General features: G+C 42.4%; 1 protein-coding gene across 1 annotated transcript in view; it reads left to right on the forward strand.

Annotated features, from left to right (window-relative positions):
- Window positions 1–23,295, forward strand: part of pard3bb (par-3 family cell polarity regulator beta b) — a 224,842-nt gene that overhangs the window by 149,404 nt on the left and 52,143 nt on the right. Inside the window, exon 23 of the mRNA XM_086145295.1 lies at window positions 1,939–2,050. Within this exon, the coding sequence (XP_086001421.1) occupies window positions 1,939–2,050 (112 nt within the window). The remainder of the gene's footprint in view (window positions 1–1,938; window positions 2,051–23,295) is intronic.

A 23,295-nucleotide genomic window follows, 5' to 3' on the forward strand; every position in this document is an offset into this window, starting at 1 on the left:
GCGTTTGTGTGCAGCATGACACAAATCATTCCTTCCTTGCACCAGCGTGAAGAGGCAAAGCAAAGAACGTGCACGGGAGCCAAATGGTTAGAAAGGGGAGTCCCTCGGCCGTTTCTCTAAAATCGTCGGCCAAAGATTTCACAAATATCTGAGGATTTCCGATGAATTCTGCGGCATTGCTGACAAATTGTAATCCAAAGCAGGGTTTTCTCGCGATCTGTTTCCTCCGCCCGGGATTGCGCGCATGGAAAATCAAAAAGGGGTCCAGCAGGATTTTATTTGAATGGCTCAGAATCACGCTTTCCATGGGCAGCAGATCTGGACCACACTTTTTCAAATTATTTACAGAAAGCCAACATGAGCGATACTCCACCCCCGATATAGCAGGCAGACGACCTGAGAGAGCCAAGCTCAGTGCAGGGCGGCTTTCTGCCTCAACCGGGACGACAAAGAGAGGGATTAAGGACAGAGCTAGAGAAAAAAGAATAGAAAACTAAAAATAAATAATATGTAGAATGGAAAGCATGAGTGTGGTAGAGACAGAGGACAAATTGTGGGGATTTTGAGTCATTTTACACCCTGCATGCTTTAAAATATGAAATCAAATCAGTAGTGCAAATGAATTCATGTCAGAAATGTCTAATCGTGGCAACTGGACTTGAATTTCTTCACTTTAAGACGTTTCACCCCCTCAATCAAGAGGCTTCTTCAGTTCTAATGACCTGTGGGGAGTTTCTGAATGTAACTGCCAGGGTTGTTGGCGGGTCTGCAAACAGTAACTAGGTCGATGGGGGCTGTTATGCTAATGGCGCAACGTTAGATGAGGACAGTGGTACAATTTTGGTGGATTTACCTGTATTTGACTCTGAAAAGATGCATCCAAACTTCTCAGTATGTGACCCAAAGGAGTGAAACCTGTTGGATCACGGTAAATTTATGGCGATATTTTAATGTATGTTCATTTGTAGGTTGCGTGTGAGAACATCTGAGAGTCCATCAAGTCTGGCGCTAATGGTCTAAATTTTTGCAGCCTGAGGTGACAAGTGCTTATTATACGATGCATTTCAAGCAGGCAGCTCCCCTCGCTAATGGCAAGAGCTCTATGATGTCACCAACTTCTCTGTATCACGTCATCCTGACAAATATCAGCGCCTATGTCTATGCTCATTTGATGTATGTGATATATACAGTATATACACACACATGCGCTCACAATTTAAGTTAATTTATATTGTTTTTCTCCAGGATTTTTTAGTTTGTGGAAAATGTTAATTCTGGGGAAATCATATTTTTTGTTCATTATTTATGTTTTATTTATTTTCATAAATGATTTATTTTGTTTATTTTATTTAGCAACACAAACAGTACATACTCATATAATACCTATGCATATGTCAGTCCTTTGCTTCCATTTAATCGGGCTTAACAGTTTATTAATTTGAGATGGAATTTCTGGTAACAAGAGTCATGATGGGTTTTTTGGTTTTATTTTTTGCATCGAATAATATGTGGCCAGACGGCATCATTGCATTCATGATCCCAGTCAGTGTCAATATTCGCATGATAACAGTAGATTTGTAAATTCGACCGCGATGTTTGCAGATGATATTGTGATTTGTAGTGAGATTTTCCAGAGATGAAGTCAGACTGAGAGAGTTTGGAAGTGTACAGTGGAGGGATGGTGAAGATCTTGGTTGAAGGATGCTGAGGTTTGAGGAGACCTATAGGAAGACCAAAGAGGAGAATTATGCATGAAGTGAAAGAAGACATGTAGTTAACTGGTGTGAAAGAAGAGGACGATGTTTAGATGGTGGCAGATGATTGGCTGCGGCAAGCCCTGAAGCGAGAAAAAGAAAAAGAAGCGCGGATTCTGACTGCAAACCTGAAACATTTCTCAAACCACATTTTTTTTTCCCCTTTTTGTTTCTTTCTGAGCAGCATGGACCGAATTCAGCAGCTGAGGAGGGAGTACCAGCAGGCAAGGAGAGAGGGAATGGTGCCTCCGTATGAAGAGCTGGACCCCCGTCGTAGAGGGCATGAGCAGGACAGGGTACGCATCGCTCTCACACACGAACACACACAGATTAGCGCGAGAACGGCGCGGCGAAGCTCCAGCGTGGAGCCCCTGTCATCTGCCCTTCCATTTGTTCAGCGTCTCATCAATCTGTCTCTCGCCGAGATAATAATACGATCAGAGAGCGTGCAGTCGAACGCGGCCACTACTCTCTCTCTCTCTCTCTCTCTCTACGCGAATTTGTTTCTCCGCTCCCTCGCAGCCGTCATCTCGCCGAGTGCTACATTTATAGCGTCTGTCAGGTGATCAAGGCCTTTAGCTGTCAGTGGCGAGGTGCTCTTTGATATGAAGGAGCCTCGGCGGCATTGAACCCACAGGGCTCTTCAGCGGCGATGATTTCTTACTCCAGACACCAATGATATGTCTCTTCTTATTTGTCCCTGCCCTTGTCTTTTTTTTTTTTTTTTTTTTGTTATTGTTCTTTTTTTTTTTTTTTTCTTTCAGTTGTGCTTTAGCGACACTTTAAAAGCAAAGTCGGAAAACTGGCGTTCGACTGCCGGCCACCACCTTTAAGCTGCCACTTTTGATTTAACCAGCGGCACCGGAGCATGAACAAGGTGTTCTGTTAATAAAAAAAAAAAAAAAAAATTAAATGTAAAAAAAAAAAAAAAAAAAAGGTGAGACACAGTTTATTGGATTGGACTGATTGTTGAGAACGAACAAAATAGTACTATGTACATAATAACTGCACAATATATATTGTATAATATAATTATATTTTGGCCTATAACCACACACAGTTATAAAATCAGCCATTTTTTTTAAACTGCTGGTTTAATTTCTCAACATAATCCAAATAAATCCACACAGACGTATTTTAAATTCAAATTACAGATATGTTATACTTTTACTGCCTTTTTGGTAACACCCTGGTAATTTCCAGTTCATGTCCCAACGGTTTTCAGGTCATTTCGTGCTGAGTTCTGTACTATTGATTATTTTGGACATTTGGTGAACTGTTGATCATTCTAACAAGTCATCTGATTAAAAAATAAAGCAGTTTTTCTGCATTCTGAAGATGCTTCCTGTTGAGATATAGCGACATAGAGGAGGTGCTGTTGTTGAACGGTAGCTCAGTTTTACGTATTGCGGTAAGAGCAGCGTCATAAGCTAACTTTGGCTTAAGTATACCATTGCATAACAGAAGTAGCCATTTTTGCAGCGTTTTGCCTTGAGTAATCTATTTACTTAATCACAGGATTTCTTTTTACCATATTGGCTAATTTTTATGTCATTTTTGTCATTATTTTTATTTGTTTAAGTTTTATATATATATGTATATATCCATCCATCCATTTATTTTTAGAAGGGGATGACATGCATGATGGTGGTCAGTGCTTGACAGTTGGATTCCGACAGGAATAGTCACGTGTAAATGAGAGGGTTGTATATCTATATCATGAGTGAATAACAGATTGAATCATCCTGTATCCGGAGACAATTCATCGCTGTCAGACGATCAGGAGTCCTCCTAATTTCATTTCTTCTCAGATCTCCCTTTGGTCAAAATGTATTCATCATGAAGTGGGATTTCATGAATAATCATTGTGTTATAGTTCGCACGCATTGATTCTAAGGTGCACGAACTCCCTTGGTCACAGCGTGCTGGATAGCCAATCCTCGCCCTGCTGTGGAATTTTATTTATTTACCTATTTCTGATAAACAGGGGAAACAGTCGGCGTGCCGGTACATCTGAGCCCGTAGTTAGAGGGCAGCGCAGCTCGCAGACATTTATATCCCAGAAAATGAGAAACAACTGCCGTAATAACTCGTCCGATGTGTGCATTTGACTCATATTGTTAGCTCTGAGGAAGTATTCAGACCCATGTGCCTTCCATGACTGCAGTCATTATAACACACACACACACACACACACACACACATACACACACTTAATGGGACTGCATTGCAGGATTGCATACCTGTAATGCAGTATCAGAGCTTGGCTTGATCCCAGTGGATGCTTGTTGGTCCAGTACGGCCGCTCATCAACAAACCCTGGAAGAGATTAATATATATGATGTATTTAGGCAAGATATGACAGAGATGAAGATGTTTACGTTCTGTTTGGGAGTGACGAGGATGGACAGGATCAGGAGTCCATCAGAGGGACAGCACATGTTAGGTGTTTTGCAAAGAAGGTCAGAGAAGCCAGAATGAGATGGTTGGGTCATGCTAAGAGGAGGGAAAGTGAATATATTGGTAGCAGAGTTAAAGATATTAGCGATAACAGGATACAGAGAATAAGGTGAGATGGAAGAGGTTGATTCGCTGTGGCAACCCCTGAAGGAAAAAGCCGAAAGGAAAATAAGAAGATGCAAGATACGGCTAATACCCTCTAGTGTTTTGCATAGTTTGACAGACTGTTTTCCTTACAGAAATCCCAAAATATACAGCCCAGACATTTGAATTAATGAATGAGTAAATGGTGTCTGTATGGGTTGTGAATGAAGAGTGAATAGTCACATGAATGAGAGTGAATGGCCGCATTTCTGCACCAGTTGCGAAATGAATGTATACATATAAACACGTTCATGTCAAGCTGGATGCCTCAGCAGTGCCTCTGTTTTTCATTTGAAATATAATTCTGATTCGGAGATTTTCACAATAATTCCGGGTTTGATTTAAATAAATTGTGCAGCCTTTCTTCTGACTGAAAGCCAAATGTTATTAATTCCTTCCAACAACCATCCCTGGTTAAAATGGGGGCGATGAAAAAAATAAATAAAGAGAGCGAAAAGAGCGAAAAGTCTTGAGTTTCCAACCACGGGTTTATTGTTCCAAGATGAAAATTAAAAAACTAAATGTTTCAACCAAATAAGACACGGACTGAAACCGGAGCGGCTCGCCTTGTCGTCTTGAATAAATCATCCTCCTGTTAGGCTCCTTATTGCCATCCCCTCCGTCCCCCCCTCGCCCCCCAGGAGAAATAAGGAGCAGAATAATAAATCAGTCGAAAGAAGAAGGTGCCATTTTGTCCGAGCTCGTTTATAAACCAATCAAAGGTTTCCTTCGGCTCGGATATCTCGGATGGACGAAGGCCCCCTGGAAAACAAAAAGGCAGGATTTAAAGATCTTGACTTTGGATCGGGTTGAGACAGGGCGTGATCCCAGGGGAGCCGGATTTGAATTTCAGACTGCGGCGAAAGTCTCGCGACGACGTCCGTTTCTGGCTGGCGGGGCTGGAAGTGGTCCTCGGCAGCAGCACGTCCAGAACCTTTTCCGCTTTCCCGCCCATTAAATGATTCAAAGAAAACTGACATCGCCATCCCCGCTGTTTTCCCTTCTTGCCGCGCTTTAATTCAGATCTCGGAGTAATTCGGTCTGTGATCCTGCTTGAGGCAATCTCCACCCCCCCAACCCCAGAATCAATGGCCATACATTTTGCTGTTTTTTTTCCGGCAGATGACAAAAACCTCGTCTCTGTTTATAAATCAGTTTGGGGAGGGCGGGTTAGCATGCCTTGGAGGCGGAAAGGAAGTTAGGACTGAAAGTTTGAACGAATGAATAAACAACAGAAAAAGGATAACAATACACGACTTTTATGGCCATTGGCAGGCTTACACACAATCAACAATATATGGGAATTTGTGTTTATTAGTTTATTTAGATGTTTTGGTATTATGGACAATCCACGATGAGCACAGGAGTCCAATAACTAAGATCGGTCGGGCCATTCCTCCTAATCACAGCCTTTCAAGTCGCACTGTTGAGCGTTGAAGTCTCCCAGTAGAGCGAGGGAGTCCCCGGTTGGAGCGCTCTCTAGGAGCCGCTCTCGGGACCCCAAGAAGGGTGGGTAAACTGAACTAATGTTGGGTGCATAGCCACAGACGTCCCGTCCCCTCACCTGAAGGCAGAGGGAGGCTACCCTGTCGTCCACCAGGTTGAACCTGCAGAAGCAGAGACGGAGGGCAATAAATATATGCCCAAATCTGCCTGGCGCGTCTCACCGGGGGCAACTCCAGAATAAAAAGAGTCCAGCCCCTCTTGAGAGGTCTGTTTGCAGACCCCACGCTGTGCGGAGTCCGACTTCATCTTGTCGGAATCTCTCAGCCTCGCGTACCAGCTTCGGGCTCTTTCCCCGCCAGAGAGGTGACATTCCATGTTCCAAGAGCCAGCTTCTGCAGCCCAGGATCGGGCTGTCAGGGTCCCCCGCTCCAGCTACCGCCTGGCTCACACTGCACCCAACCCCCTTGGCCCTTACTCTTGGTGGTGACCCCAGGGGAAGAGGGACCCATGTTGGTCCTCCAAGCCCCATGGTTGAAGGCCCAGCCACCAGGCGCTCACCACCGAGCCCCGCCCCCGGGCCTGGCACCAGTCTGGAGCCCCAGTGACCTGCTTGTACAACTGGGTCCAATGGTTGTCTTCCACATGAGGGTCTTCTAAGCCACACTTTGTCCGGTCCCTCACCTGGGACCTGCTTGGCTTGGGTGACCCTTCTAGGGGCGTAAAGCCCTTGACAACATACCTCCCAGGATCACTGGGACACACAAACCCCTCCATCATGGAAAGGTGGCTGTTCACGGAGGGGAGAAGCCACCTGCCACCGGAGCATATATATATGTATATATATATGATCGCTCATAAGCGCCAAAGTCACTTGATTTATCCTCCCATTTTTTTTCTTTTTTTCAGCTTAGTAAGATTTGCTTGAAAAGTAAAAGTAACGCATTTCCAGTTTAATTTCAAGGAATGGTGGGAGGCGACCAGAGAAATAGATCCTCATGAAAATGTTGCCTTAGAATTCTCCTTGTGCTTTTGTGTGTGCGCGCGTGTGTGTGTGTGTGTGTTTTCCCTCCCCTATAGCTCCATTACCGTCTCATTGATTCATGGTTATGGGTCCGCTGTCTCTTCTGGCAAAATTATGTTTGACTAAAAAACAATTATCAAGCAGCAGTGCCGCACTACAAGTTTGTTTCCAAGTGAGTGCATTGTGTGCTGGTGTGTGTGCGTGTGTGTGTATTAGTGCGAAGGACAACAGCAGACTCGAAGGAGATGGGAAATAAATCAACAACAACACACACACCCACACACACAGCACTGCAGTGTATATGGGAGGCGATTGTTATGGTGGGCGGTGTGATACAGGCTTATGACAACTATAACCATAAACGTCCCTCGACTTCAGGATTTAAAACGGGTGTGTTTAATTTTCGTCCAAACCCTGATGGATTTCCTTCACAATGACATGTATTCAGATGTCTAATTTTTACTCATATACAAATATCAGTTGCACACCACACTTTGAAGGAATTGCACTCTAAAGCATTAATAAACACTTAATTATTCATTTATAAAGCGTTATTCCTGACTAAATATCTGTGTATAAGTCATTTGCAGCTATTATTGTACTGTTTCTTGAGGGTTTGTCATTTAAGAGCTTGATGGTTGTATTAATTAGTAATTTATAAATAGCGATTTTATGACCTGTAGATTAAGTGCTACATTAATTAAAATTCATAGCATTCGAAAGAACACCTGAAATTGTTTTATGAATTATTAATTATGATTAATTCAGATCAATGCTGTATAATTGATGAATTGTTTATTACCTACAACTACACATATCTATTTAGCATAGCGCATGTTAGCATGTTTTATGATTGATAACCAGCTGCTGATACAGTTTCCTCAATAGCTGTTGGAAAGAAATGCAGATTAAGATGTGATTATGTTTTATTTTTGTATTTTATTAAAAAAATATATATCTTTTTGATAATAACTTAAGAGCAGCATCTTAAAGTAGACTGCGAGCCATTCTAAGTGGGAAGGGCTACTGACAATTGAAACTCAATATAGTTTATTGATTTTTTTGACTTTTTTTTACCCAACAACTGTCTTGTAAATCAAAATTGAAAAGCTATTATGAAAAAAAAAAAAAAACTGTCAGTTGCCGGCCAGTTAGTTGTTAAACTATGATCCATTAGAATAGAGCAGAAATATGTTCTTCATAAGTTGCCGAATATCTGCTATGGTCCATGAGTGTCCTGCTTCCTGTGAAGGCCTCGCAGTGTCAGACATCTGTTTCCCTCCATTATGGTCCAAAAGTGCACAGCTCTCTGCAGGCCAAGACCTTTTGTTTTTTTCTTTTTTTTTCTTTTTTTTTTTTTTGCGGTTGTCGTTGAGGCAGCGATGCATGTTTTCTTTTCTCATCCACCTCTAATTATATTAATTTTTTTTCTTTTAAATTGTGTCAGGCTATCGACAGCAGATCGAGAGTCGCAACACAGTCATGTCCAATGACTGCAGTCATTGTGTACGTATTGATCATTGCACCCTACAAGATCACCGGCATTGATTCCTTTTTATATCTAATGAAAACTGCCGCCTTGCATCGACTCTTCCACAACCAGACACGCACTTCAGTCTGCCACCGACACATCGTACTCGTTTCTTATGCGCACAAAATAGTGTTCTGTGCCCTGCAAATGGGTCGATCACACTCTGCCTCATAGCTTTAACAATGTTTAGTTTCATTGCTATAGGGCAGCTGTGGGCAGAGGGAGCGTCCTTCAAATCAAAAGGCTGGCGGTTCGAGTCCCGTCTCCGCCTGCCTGCATGCCAAAGTGCCCTTAGGCAGGACGCTGAACCCCGGGTTGCTCCTGACAGCCTGGTTGCTGCCTTGAAACACAGCAGGGTGTGAAAGCACTATTTACGCTGAGGCCATGTATCAGTTTTCCGTAACCCTAACGGAAAACTGATGCACTGATCCATTTTTTTTTTCCCGCAAGAAATCACTCATACATGCAATTTGACTTCACCAACCGCTGTCGAACGGCAAGGTGGTCCCTGGTTCGATTCCGTTCACCCCTCCCACAATCCAGAAACGTGCAGTCGTGCATTAGTAGCAGTAGTATAAGGATCATTGGAGATACCAAATTACCATGACAAGTGAATGATTGAGTGAATGCTCATATGTCTGTATGAGTACGTTGGTTGAGAGACCAGCTGGGAATACCAGGTGCCATCAGCTCCTTAGAATCGAACATTCCTGGTTCAATTCCTGCCTTCCCCTAGTGGAGGATATTATATATTGTTATAATAAGTTATAAAATGTATTGTTATAATTTATGACAAGAGAATAAAGGAGTGAATGGTTGTATTTCTCTGTTTGACGTGAGAATGAAGGAGCGACAAGGTGTGTGACCCTGTATGGAGTGAATGGATCTATGATGTGTGCGTGAGACAGTGAACAGTGGCATGTCTCTATGACATGTGGATGAGAGAGTGAATTGTAATGTGTGTGTGTGTGTGTGTGTGTGTGACACGTGACGGTTGTGTATCTATGTGTGTGGATAAGACCGGAAATTTTAAGTCTATACGGCATGAAAATTACCGAGTGAATGGTTTGTCTCTGCTGACCAGTCCAGGGTGAGCCCACTCAACCAGTGATAGCTAGTTTGGCTCCAGCCTCCCAAAACCCTAAGTGCAGGATAGAGGAAGCGTTTTGTCGAGTTTGTTAATTTATACAGCTCGTAGAATTACATGTGGGTGCTGTGTGCATACAATCCCTGATGTAGAGCTTATTCCATTAGCATTTTTATGGTAAAGATACAAATATTGCAATCATGGGTGATGATAAGTCCTCAAGCTGAGCTGTTTCCCACTGGCATCTTCACTTGGTGCACATTTCATTACCGACCCATGTTGTCAGAAACCGATCAAAGCGCACGGTTGTTTCCTGGTTCTATGTGCTTCAGATGCCCCCCCATTGGCTCTTATAAGGGGATCTTGTATCATATCCTGTTGATGAAGGCCGAATTCCCTGTCCTGTCAGAAATACATCCGGTCCAGTTGTGTACGATGACAGTCTTGCGTGTTTCAGTGTGTGTCTTTCGACTTTCTTTTCATGTGTATTTTTTTTTTTGGTGCCTGTGTGTCCTTGTTTGTGGAATTGTTTCTCTTTGTGTTTCGCTTCAAGGTTCCAGCCGTCTGAACTGCGTCCAACGTCGTCCCCCGACCCCGTCCCTGCTACCACCTCGAGACATGCACCATTGTGTGATGCACAATAGAATTTGGGAAAATCCCAATATGCAATTCCCATAACTTGCTTATTTATAAACGCTATAAAATCACTGCACCCCATCTGTCTATTTTGTTTCGATCCGTCCATCTTTTTTGTGCCGTAAGAACTTTTTGCAGATCCCAGAACCTTTTCAGGAACTAGGCTGTTTCTTTATGGATTCAGGCAGCTTAGGAACCAGTAACCATTGGTTCGGGTAGGATGTTGTCGGGGATCTTGTATAGAAACTCATCTGATGTTGGTCCTTGACCATCGGTGGAGCTCATTAGCCATGCCCATGACTAGATACTTCTTGCGGACTGCAGAGCATCATATTAAAAACCATGTTGCGGTTGCTGGCTGCCTGTTTTCTTGTGGCATAATAAAGAGAACCGGCGAAAAATGGACCAACAAAGAGGTCCAAACTTTTCTGGCCTGCTACACCACTCGGTGGTTCCCAGGACTTTAACATTTTGGCCAAAATAAGTTCAAAGTTAGCTAATGGTGGTGTTCTTCACACAGCACAGCAACGCAGGAAGAAAATGAAAACGCTTCAACCCCTTTGGTAGTCCATGGTTATTGTTCCTGCCTCACTGAACATTAATTCTGTGGCAACTTTGCTCTCCATGTTGTCTATATCGTCTTCCTCTACTCATTAGTGGTGGGTTGTTTTTGAGTGTGGCGCTTAAGGTGTACGTCCAAGATGCTCGCACCAAATAGTACCTTACTGCTTGTGGGAAGGCAAAACTAAAAAGGTGAACCGGACAGTTCTCAGAACCGTTCTCTCTGAAAGCGGCTGTTATTATCAGCCAGAGATGGAGATGCATTTGAAGGAGTACGTGAGCGAATCTGGAAAAAGACAGCTTTGTTTACATTGGCCAGTTGTGCGCCATATTGTATTATGCGACATATGTGTTATTTCAGTTAGAAGGTTATTGGAGACTTCTCTCTTATTTTTACTGTACAGTGTTTTCATGTCTGATAAAATTTGATTTTATCACTGTGTAAAACGTAGTTGAGCTATATTGGTACTCACTGGTGTAAAGTATGAGGTCGGTCATATACCAAAAATCGTGATGTAGGAACAGAATTTGAGCAGTCTGTTTCTATTTTTGTATACAACGCTACTTCATCCTCATCAATACCCTCTGCTTTCCTTTAACCACAATGAAACTTCATTTAAAAGCCATGACAGGTGTTATTATGTGTTAGCGGTGGGACGCTTGGCGGGGCTGACTTTATTTTCTCCCAAACTCCACATCTTGACATTTTTTTGTTATTTACAGTATTGTATTGTTATTGTTCAATTTACAACCAGCCTTGTTCACAGCTTCATCTGAAGCCACCTTTATGCAGTGTCAGCGCTCAAGATCAGTAAATAGTATTTGACATGTAATCTGTAGAGTCACCCTTAAACATTCAGAACTCCATGCATTTTAATGCGATTGACATAGATAATAAATAAATAAACAAATAAATAAAATAAACAAACAGAAAAAGAGAAAAAAATCAGACTTAAATCCAAAGTAGATAATAAATACAAGGACACCAGCGAGCTGTATTGACCCGCTCGAAGATGGAGAGCCTTTTTCAGAATGTGATAATGCAATTTAAACTGCGTAATTTGTTTGCATGCGGGCACAATGCACAGGAGTATTAGCAGCCGTGAACCAACAATGAACGCACTCCCGCAGCGCAGCTGGAAGCGAAATAAAACACCGGTGCTGTATGGAGCCCGGGGTGAGTCGATGTTGGTTCTCGTTTTTCCAGCTGCTTCAGTGGTCTCCTAATGAAATGGACCGTCGCCTAAAATCCGAGCATACTTTATGGATTTTTTCTAATATCACCATATAAATATTTGTATTGTCCACTGGCCCTGTTTTCAGTTGTTCCCTGAAATAGGTCTTTTTTTTTACTTCTTTGCCCCCGACCTCACATACAAACAGTGAAAAAATCTGTTTGAAATTTAGATTGATTTCCAAAAGAATCCACTTCAAATTGATGCAACATAATAATGATATGACTAGGGTGGCGCAATAGTTAGTGTCTCACAGCAAGAAGGTTCATGGTTCGATTCTGAGTAGAAGGTTCCCACTTTAAAACCCCGATGAGATGCTTCAGGCTGTTGTAGGTTAGTATCGGTGAGTGGTTTCCGACTGGTGGGGTGGTAACCTGCTTGCATTGGGCTTGTTGTTTGTTTTCGATGGCTTCCCTACAGCCTGGATTGGGCTTCTAGATGTGTTTTTACCTAGGATTTTGGCCCAAGAAATGGTACCACCTTGTCCTGTGTATTAATGAATGGGCTCAAATTTTTCACTGCCACGCAGCTTAAGCGCTAGTTATTACTAGCTATTTTGTATCTGTATTTGACACTGAAAATAAACGAGATCGTGACTTTCAATATTCATGATGTTAGCCATCGCAGCCAAAACCCCTTTTTTAATCCTCATAATGAGAAGAGCAGATGGAACTTTGTCGAATAAAAAAAAATATATATATATTTATATATAAATGAGTCCACGTGCCACAGAAATCTGTGGTGGTTTTCTGTGGGACGTGGCCGTGCCTCTGAAGCGCAGCAGATCCCCCCAACCTCCCCCCAAACCCCTGCAATCAAACATTCTGCACAGTCTGTGAAACTGATATTGATGTCAGTCCGCCGAAGGAACGGCGGCGGCTAATGAACAGCACATGAACTTTGAACGGAGCTCATCGGGTTCCTCGACGGCGTGCGTTTTTAAACTGAAGCCAGTTGCACAGTGAGGAGCTCAATCACCAAACACAAGCAGGATTTTACTCTCTTGTTGGTTCGTTTGGTGTCAGTTGGCGCGAAAACAACGGATCGATGACCTGAGACGCAAGCATGCTCGAGGCGGCCCACTAAGATTAAGAGCTCGAACTGACGGTTTGTTTTTATTAGTACCTTCCTCCCTCCATCTTGTTGCTCCTCACGCCGGATCTCGTTCTGTAGATACTGTCAATGAAAAAGATGTCAACCTTGTGTACAGCTTCTGTTTGGCCTGATTTTATCGGCGACGAAGGCATGATACAAGACGCTGATAGGTCTTTTCGATTCAGTCGTCCTTTTTTGGGGGGGTGATGTTTGGATCCGTGAGTTTGCCTTTATCCAAATAAACAATGCTGTTCAATTGTCTGTAGTATAAATGAGGAGTTTACTACTTTGGCTTAACTTCACTGACTTTCCAGAACCCAACCCCGCCATCTGGTCACAATTGGGGATGGGACTCGATTAAAGACCTTGTAGTTAATCGAAATTGATCACATTTTAATCGCATTTGACCCAAGAAAATGTATTGAAGTTGATGAACAGATCAATACATATGAGCTTAGACTTCAGAGCCTTGTTTAATTCTCTATCTGTCTTTGACAGAGACTAATAGATGAGTGAACAACAAGAATGATGTTACTTCCCTTCCATGGTCAGACAGCTACTAGATTGATTTTACATTGTCTTTCGAGATAGTGTCTCAAATTATCGGACAAATCTGATCAGTGCTCCTTATAACCCCCGATGTCCACAGTGATTCATCCCACAGGTGGATTAGTAAATTTATCCTACAGGGACTTGGAAATTTTATTTCTGAATTTGAAGTGTGATCCAGCGTTGACTGGTGACAATCTGCTCACTCGTATGTGTGATGCTGGTATCTTCCATAGCAAAGTTAGCATAACCCGCGTGCCAGCACAAAACTAAAATTACCAACCTGCGTATTTGTATAAAAGCTAATATTACCAACTTAGCATCATCGAGCCACTTGGTAGCTGCGATATACTTTGCGTCCAAGTGGTAAAGTATGGTGGAGGCGCAAAGAACAAAGAACCGCATTTTGGTTGATACTTTATACACTGAGAAATGTCCTCGATTAAAGTGCAATCGACATGTTGATTCTCTTCACGTGTTGTTTTTTTCTGTAATGAAACGATTAGAATTATTTAGCAGAAGGGTAACACGGTTAGTGCTTTCACCTTCCAGCTTGGAGGTCTTCAGTCCGATTCCAACAAGGAGCCGTTCTTTGTTCTGCCTGTGTCCGGTTTCTCCCCTACAGAGAGGCCTTACATTGCCCAGACTTCTGAGTGAATGGTTATATGTATATATATATATATATATATATATATATATATGCGTGTGATGAGATATGCAGCTGGTGATTGAACAGATGAGGTGCTCGTCACCAGGGACCCCAGCTGGGAGGATAATAACCCTCCGTGCTCTTCTTTCGCTGAAGCTATCCTCTCCGGTTCAGATCCAATCAATGGTCTGCGAGGTCGGGAAGAGACACATCGAGCAAGTTTAAAAAAAAAAAAAAGAAACCAACGTATTAGCCCCGAGCTTGGCTCTCAGACAGATATTTTAATTCCATGTGTTATCTCATGGTGATGTCCAGGCCAAAAACAAGAAGTAGGTTCACCGGAGACCCAAATTTGCCCAGACGTGGTAATGAGAGTGAACGGTTGTATGTCTCTATATGTGGCCCTGTGATCGACTGCCAACTGGTCCGGGGAGAGCGCCGCCTCTCGCCCAATGACAGCTGGGATAGGCTCGAGCCCTCCCACGACCCTCGATGCAGGATGTGCGGTAAAGAAGATGATTAAAAGAATAATTACTAAGATACCTTCTGCCAGTTATTCACTGTCTATATTGTTTTGAAGCAACCAATTGTATGCTTGAAGTCTGTTCCAAAACACAAGCACAATAGTCTAATTAATATTTTACTTCATATTCATTGACAAATACAAGAGTAATTTGAAAGCTCTTACCTTACTGGACATTAGGGGACATTTCGGAGTTCCAACAGTTCCGGCTATTGTGCAGATTCAAACTACGCTCCAAAATGTGCCTTTTGACGTTTTTCTTTCTCATGTAAAAAGCAAAGCAAAGGAAATGCAGCAATACATTATTTTTTAGTCTCCATAATTTACATAAGGCGGCGCCTTTCACTGCGCTTGCCCAGTTGCACACCGGGGAAAAACTCCACAGTGACATCCCTTCCAAAAAATCCATCCATTTGAGTCGATGATTTGACTGCTCTCCCGTTGAGATCGGTTTCCTCTAAGATCCAGATTTTCGGAAAGACGTCAGCCTTTTTTTTAAAAACACCCTCACATTGTTGCGCTCATTCAACGCTAACCCCCCACCTTGGCGTGTTCAAGGAGCTTTTTGGACTTCAGCTGCTTCCAGTAAAGCTGAGAAAAAAAATACTCTTTTGTTTATTTATTTTTTTCAAGCAAATCAACAAAAACAAGCATGGATGGTTCTTGATCACGTTGAATGCCAGAATCTCAGTGTAAATCAGCAGCTTTGGGTTGCTTGGAATTGAACGGCCCGTCAACAATAAATTAAAACAAGATGAATATGCCACCCCCCCTATAATGAGATATTTCTCCAGGCATTTCTGTTTTTTTTTTCTGTTTTGTTTTATGGCTGCGTCACCATCCCTTCTGTACCCCTCCGCGCAACCCCCTCCCCACTGTGACCTCCAAACTATCCATGTGATTTCAGCCATTATGAAAAAAAAGGAAAAAACGAAAATAACCACGGCTACCTTGGGCATTTCATAGGTTGAGAGGCGAGGGGTGGGAGGAGGGTTGAGCCCCCATGCTGGAGAAAAAAGGGACAAGCACTAAAACCTTGTAGCTGAGTGTGTGTCTTTGTTATCACTGACAGGGTTAAGAGAGTTGTTTGTGCCGCACATAAAACCCGTTTTTTTTTTTGTTTTTTTTTTATCCCCCTCCCTCTGTTGTCATAGTTTTTTCAAGTCGCATTGAGGTCTGGCACTTTGTTTTGCTTTGGTTTTTTTTTCCTTAGTTTCTCCATCAAAACCAGTGGTTTTCTATCCAAATGCGCAATTGAAAATGAGACAAAACAGCCAATATGGATCAGTTGGATGAAGCAAAGGAGCAGCGCACATAGAAATGCGACGGTGCAAAAGAGCCATACCAAGCAAAATCGATAAGTTTAGTGCTTTTGGAAATGCAGACTGTACCACCGAAGGCCCCCCCACCCCACCCCACCCAGGCGCCGTTATTAATGCCAGCACCGGGTGACCATAAATCCGATGGAATATTCCGCGTCGGCCAATCAGCATGGACTGCACCGCTGGCACTCACGGACTGCATTTTCTGAGCTTATGATTTGGAGTGGGTGCAGTGCGGAGGGGAGTAATGTATGGTTTCAGCATTAACACGCACACACACACACACACATATGCATGCGCAGGCGCCTCGCTCAGACACGTCCAAATCACGCACGCGCGCCCAGACGATATTATGTCGCATTGATGTTTTTTTTCCAAGTGCAGACGCTCGTCCACGAGGTGTCTCAGAGAGAAACACGTTCATGCTTTGAAAACCGCTGGATCGCATTCTCTCTCGCCATCCACCTGATCGCAATCCAAGTGTAATGAATGTATGTTTTACTGTTATAAGCCCTCGCTTTTTTTATGAAGAGGCCCTTTATTTACTTTTACAGAGTCATTAGGCCAAGAACAGAATACTTCAAATCGCTGCCTTTTTTAACAACTTGGGCGCATTTTGTTTTAGGTAGTTCTGCAGATCCCTTTCGAGGTAGTCGTAAAAAAAAAACCTCAGAGAAAGTAGAAGGACCTATAGAATGACGGCGAGAGTGATTGACTATTGATTAAATCATAAATTATATATAAATCTGCACCATGTAATACTACATTTATTTATTAATTGATTAATTATTTTATTTAAAATATTTGAAATATTAAAATAATTAGTCTGTTTATCCATTTATTTCAGTCATGTCCTTGATCAGAAGCGTGTACAAAAGGTCTTTTTCTATTTATTGCTATATGATATAAACACAAAATGATGGCGATGGGCAATATATAAAAAACAAAACTAAATGAAATTCAGGCATTCATTATGTAAGGGGTAAAATACCTAGAAAATGCAAAGTTATTATTAATCTACAAAAGATTTTATTTTAAGGCTAATGGAGAGGCTCATTTGATAATTTTTGATCCAAATTATTATTAAACCACTGACTCGAGTCATCCGCTGATCATTTGATTAGTTACTGTAATCTGATTACCGTGATCAGTAATGTGTTACATCACCATACCAGCGCGCGTGCACGCTATCACAGGGACACATTAGTTTTCATACTCATCTCTGATGTGGACACTCGCACTGAACTGTATGCACAGTTCAGATGGTTGCATGCGTGCGTGCATGAGTACGTACGTTCGTGCGTGCGTGCGTGCATGTGTGTGTGTGTGTTTGTGTGTGGCACTGAGCCAAAATCTCTCTCTGCCTCTGGCCTTATAAGGACAAGCTGAGCGTTGAAGTGGTACAAATGTGCTGAATCTAATGGAACAGAAAAAGGAATCTGGGCTTACGCCGCCAGTCCAGCGCCGGCTGCGAGGAGGGAGTGGGATGGGGGGTGTGGGGAGAAAAGGCTGCGAGGGGGAAAGTGTGATCGAAAGGTCGAAAGGTCTTGGACACGCTGGAGCAAAGCATTAGCATTAGCATTTACCGGCTAGCGTCCAATTTATTTACCCCATTTCGCATTACGATGCAACAGAGCACAGTTTAAGGTAGTGACATCATTACATCTCTCTTCCTTGTTCTCTCCTCTGTGTGTGTGTGGGTGTGTGGGTGTGTGTGTGTGTGTGTGTGTGTGTGTGTTATATTTTTTCTTTTGCCTTGTATCTTCTCTTATCGTCTTGCTTGTGATGTCTTGTCTAGATAATGTGACATTAAGTGAGGGCCCCATGCCCACTGTTTTTTCTTTAACTGGAAAAGTGTGTGTGTGTGTGTGTGTGTGTGTTTGTGTGTGTGTGTCTGTGTGTGTGTGTGTGTCTGTGTGTGTGTGTGTGTGTGTGTGTGTGTTGTGTGTGTGTGTGTGTGTGTGTGTGTGTGTGTGTGTGTGTGTGTGAGAGAGAGAGAGAGAGTGTGAGTGTCAGGCGGTTATAATCCCCAAGTCAGACAAGATGGGATCAGTGCCGACTTGGTGGGTCCAGACACTCGGCTAAAACTTCTGGGAACACACACACACCTACACACACCTACATACATGATGTACATTGTCTCACTGTCTCAGTAAATAATGGGAATGCTCTCATGCCAGGGACATTTATCGCCCCTCCATCTCTCCTGTGTTTTTTTTTTTTTGTTTCTTAGTACAACCCCTGTGGACAACTATCACACACACATACATACACGCACACACACGGTCATGAGGTAATCTTCAGCGAGGTTCCATGGTTACAACTGGAGCAATTAGCGACTGACTCATTGCCAGAGAATTGAAGCCATTAACGGTTAAATCATTCACACACACTGAACCGAATGTGTGGGCGTATGAATTAACACAGCTCTGCACTCCACGCTCAAGGAACACTTAGAAACCTGTGTATCAACTGCCAGTGTGTGTGTGTGTGAGTGTGTAAGTACAACATGAGGGCTACTTGCCAGGTGAAAGGGGTTAGGTAAGTACTGCTATCGGCAGTTGCTTTCGGACAGAAGAGTCCTATTCTTATTTGGTTCCAGGAAGTAGCCTAATCCAAGCGAACCATTTAGTCTTTGCATTTGCACAGGCAGTAAGGGACAACAATAGGGCCCCTTCAAGTGTTTTTATTTCCCTCCTTAGCTAATTCTACACATGGAAAAAAAAAAAAACTAAATAAAAATAACGCTGTTAGCTAACTCCGTACCTATTTTGGCCAAGGTGTTGATATTCGGCGGGGAGTCCTACTTTGTTGGCCCATTGGTTCTGTCCACTTTGTCAGCGCTACACAGTATCCACACAGCGCTTCGCAGTATGCAAAAAGTATCTCGTTATGACCGTGGCTTATGATCTCCACCAATTACCAATATTTTTTTTGGATCTGTAAAAAGACGCTGCCTCAGAGCGGGAACTTAAATGGTACAAGTTACCCAAAAGTCCCTGGTTCCTGGTTGTTATGTTGTCTGAATCCTGCCTGTTACCTGAAAAGGTTCTAAGCACCAGAAAAACTCCCTGCAGTACAAAGACCCAGGCTTTGCTTTAAATCAGTTGAAATTGTGCATGTTGTAAGGGTTTGTGGAGTATATAAATGTATGAAACAGATGCAGCCCGGTGAAACTTTTTAACCTGTGGCATGATTGAGGTATTTTATAGCGCACACCGCTATTTTTCGCTGCTCCTGCGCAGCAAGAAAACAGCTGACTAGAGACCACAGTACTTTTTTTAAAAGTGGTGTTTCACAGTCTGCAAGACGTACTGTAATTTCTGGACTATTGAACACACCTGAGTATAAGCCGCACCGGCTAAAGATCAATAAATAAATATATCTGTACATTTATAGGCCTCGCACGTAGTTACATGAGAGATTTACACAGACAGATGTTACACAGAAACTTCTTTTTATACCATAGACATCCACAAATACGTAGTGGAAATGCTTTTTTCTGAACATTGCCTGTAACACGGCTGATGAAAAAGATTAATAATGAATAACAAAAGGAAGAGTGCATCCATTTTCTTTCCCTGCTTTGTCCTACTCCAGCTGTCTTCGTCTTCCCCCTGCGCACTAAAACCATTAAACTCGTCTTCTTCAGTGTCGGAATTGAACAGCCTCAGAATTTCGCAGCAATTTCATTGGTCCGATGTGTCAAGGCCGCCAAAAAATCCATAGATTATCATTGTCAAGCATCATTGTTTAAGCCGCAGTGTTCGAAGCGTGTGATAAAAGTAGCGACTTATAGACCGGAAATTACGGTATCCAGAATTTTGGTGAGCTGCAACGATAGTTCCTATAGAACCGTGAAAAGACCCTGTCTCAGAGCAGGAGCGGAAGTGATCTGCCCTCAGATACTATTTCATCTGCTCTCCTAATGCACAAAAAAGGAACTCCTTCCTTAAAAGGTTCTGGCAACTTCAAAAAGTTCCTACATTGAGAAACGGGCCAATCATGTACATCCCATCCACGTCTTAGTACATATTCAATGATACATGGGTCGGAAAGGACTCCTCTACAGCTCCACCGTGATGCAGAGCTGAAGTGCAAATCTTCATATTTGAATGTAATTAATGCTTTTAGCAGTTCATCGATTACCTGCATCCTCCAATAGAGTTTGGGTTGCTACATTGTTATCGCCATCGGACATTACTTCACTTCAAGAATTGCCGAGTATGACTATTTTTTTTTTTTTTTCGTAATAGTTTAATAGTCCATTGGGGTCAAAGACCTTCCGGGAAACATCTTCTCCGCGCGAGGCAGGATTCACGAAATAGGTTGAAAGAAATAACCGCCATGGCTGAAAATAAAGAGACGGGTTAAGATGCGATGAGGTAGACCAAATTAAGAAAGAAATATGGGATAGAGGGAGGGGGCAGACAGAAATATGGGTGAAGCAGATGGATGGAAGGAAGGAGAGAGAGAGAGAGAAAGGCTGAGAAGAGGGAGTTTCATTGTGTCATTATGTAGGAATGTTAATATGATTAGTGAATGACTCTGACCCCGCTGTCTGGGACTGGTGCCTGGCTGGTCTGATGACTGCTGAGCGTCTGTCGAACACACACACACACACACACACACACACACACACACACACACAGCAGAATGATGGGATGAAAACATGCAACCAACACGTACACACACACACATAAATGCAGTCATTGCATGGAAGAGCGAACCCATGCTCCTGACATTAAGTACGGAGCAAAGTCTAAATACACACATTACACAGTCACACACACAAATGCATCGACTCCCAACCGACTGGCGCGTTTGATTTGTGTCTTCTTCCCGCCAGCGGGCCGGCATGAGTCAACGTATCACGACTTATTATGGGTTTTGTGACATGCGCGGTTCCCCCCCCGGTCCCAGACTCTCCGCGGAGTTTTTGGTTGGTTTCGGGCAATTTCTTTTTTTTTTTTTGGTTTCGGTGTTCTCCTGGGAACCAATCACAATTCATCAGGCGTTCTGATGAAAGACAGGGAGAAAAAAAAGAGAAGTTATTCCATTATTTAATTGAATTCCCTCCCACCTAAAACCTCCGACCGCAAGGAGGGACCTCTTTGTCAAACTGAAAACTTTTCCTGCAGAGGGAAGGGTCTGGAGACTGTCCTAGCTTTCATTGGGTGAGAGAGACATATTTCTATCGAGACATACAACCGCATTTATTTTCTCATTCACATCATATAGAGACATAAAATCGATCACTCCTTATTTTAAACATGATAAAGAAACATACAACTATTCACACTCTCATTTATATGTCATATATAAACAGATAAAGGTTTGAAAAAAAAAAAAGGGAAAAAAATCACAGACAAGATGAATATATGTTGATATATACCGTGCTCCAAAAAATAAAGGGAACACTAAAATAGCATCCTAGATCTGAATGAATGAAATATTCTTATTAAACTTTGTTCATTACATAGTTGAAAGTGCTGACAACAAAATCACACAAAAATGATCAATGGAAATCAAATTTATGAGCCGGTTGAGGTCTGGATTCAGAGTCACACTCAAAATTAAAGTGGAAAAATGCACTACAGGCTGATCCAACTTTGATGTGATGTCCTTAAAACAAGTCAAAATGAATCAGTGTTGCTTCCTCAGTGGACAGTTTGTTTTCACAGAAATGTGATTGACTTGGAGTTACATTGAGCTGTTTAAGTGTTCCCTTTATTTTTTTTTGAGCAGTATGTATAATAAGAGGTGCCTTTTGTAACCGCTGTTCCTGAGGTAGGAAAATAAATACCTATTCAAGGTTCCTGTGTGTAATTTATGATGGACAGCAGGTGTGAGGAATCACATGATCATACCCTTGGCGCCAAAATGCATTTTTGTTAAGTATCTGAAGAAGAGATGAATGTGACTCACAACTTCATGCTAAAATAAATTATCTGTGCTTTGCTGCCCTCTTGGTGTGCGGATTTTTTTTCACACCTTTGTTGAGTCCATATTTTTGGCCCTGCATCCATCCCTAACTGGGCAGCGGATGTGAGTCTTTTGCTTTTTTTCTCAAGCTCATATATAGACATATAACTGTGCATTAGCCCATTCACATGTCATACGGGAACATATAGGAGAACCTCGACTTACAGATTTAATTCGTTCTTTGACTCTGTTCACGCAAATCAATTTTTCCCATTGAACTCGATATAGATCCCATTGATCCACTTTACAGCACCCAAAAAACATATTACAGTCTTATGAAACTTTTTATTGGTGTATTTGGTGCAAATGTTCAGAAAGAAATTAAAGATGACCTTAGTAAATACCTACCGGTAATTATAACTGTGTTTCTGGTGTTGTTTCTCTTCTTGCCAGTTTCCTTCATTAAATCAGCAAAAGTGAAGCCTTCTCAAGAACGTTACTAGTGCTATCTTTAGTAAGCTGTCTTTCATTTATCCAAGCTGAGTAACACCCTTTAGCTACATAAACCATCTTTAGCCATTTTTTTTTGTCCTTCAGGATCGTATAGATGGTTGACTTAGCCTTGTTGTAGTGCTAGGCGGGATCGGTAAGGACTGTTATTTTTAACTCCTTCTTAGCACCACGATCAATAGCACTTTAACCTTGTTGGAAGGCATAATAAGGGCTAAGTCATTGAAAAAAGCATAAAAAAAGCAGTATAACAGGAGAGCTCAATGATGAAAATTGTAAACAACACAGAGGCGCTCACGACTGAGGCATTCATAAGCCGAGTTCTTCTGTACAACCATTCATCCTTTCACCAACGTACTGCACGTTTTTGGAACTGTGTGAGGATAATGGAGAACCGGAGGTCATCCATGTAGACACCGGGATGACGTGGAGACTCCACACAGAAAGGCCTCCCGTCGGAATTGACCCAGAAACTGAGAGGCAGAAGTGCTAATCACCCTTTCCGCGCTCTTTGTTTAAGTCTTCCATTGCAAATAGCAAGGAAATCTTCCGTACAAAGGCTGTTTTTCTTATTCGTTGGAAATCCTGCACCTCTCCGGTCCCTCTAGTGGTCGGGCGGGCTTCATTTCCTGTAGCTGTTTACTTCCTGTTTTGTTTTTGTGTTGTTGTTTTTGGGACGCTCTTAATGCGATCCAGCGATAAAACCGCTGCGCAGGCTTAATCATGGCATTAAGACTCTCGCGGCACAGCAATGGATAGCCCATCATAAATGCTTTTGTATTACCTTTAACAGCTTGAGGCAAACACTGGCCAGAAAGACAATGATAAGAACTCAGAAGTACTAAAA

This window comes from Fistularia commersonii, chromosome 4 (genome assembly GCF_037954325.1).
Source record: "Fistularia commersonii isolate RoL2024-O1a breed Wild chromosome 4, RoL_Fcom_v1.0, whole genome shotgun sequence".
Classification (NCBI taxonomy): Eukaryota; Metazoa; Chordata; class Actinopteri; order Syngnathiformes; family Fistulariidae; genus Fistularia; species Fistularia commersonii.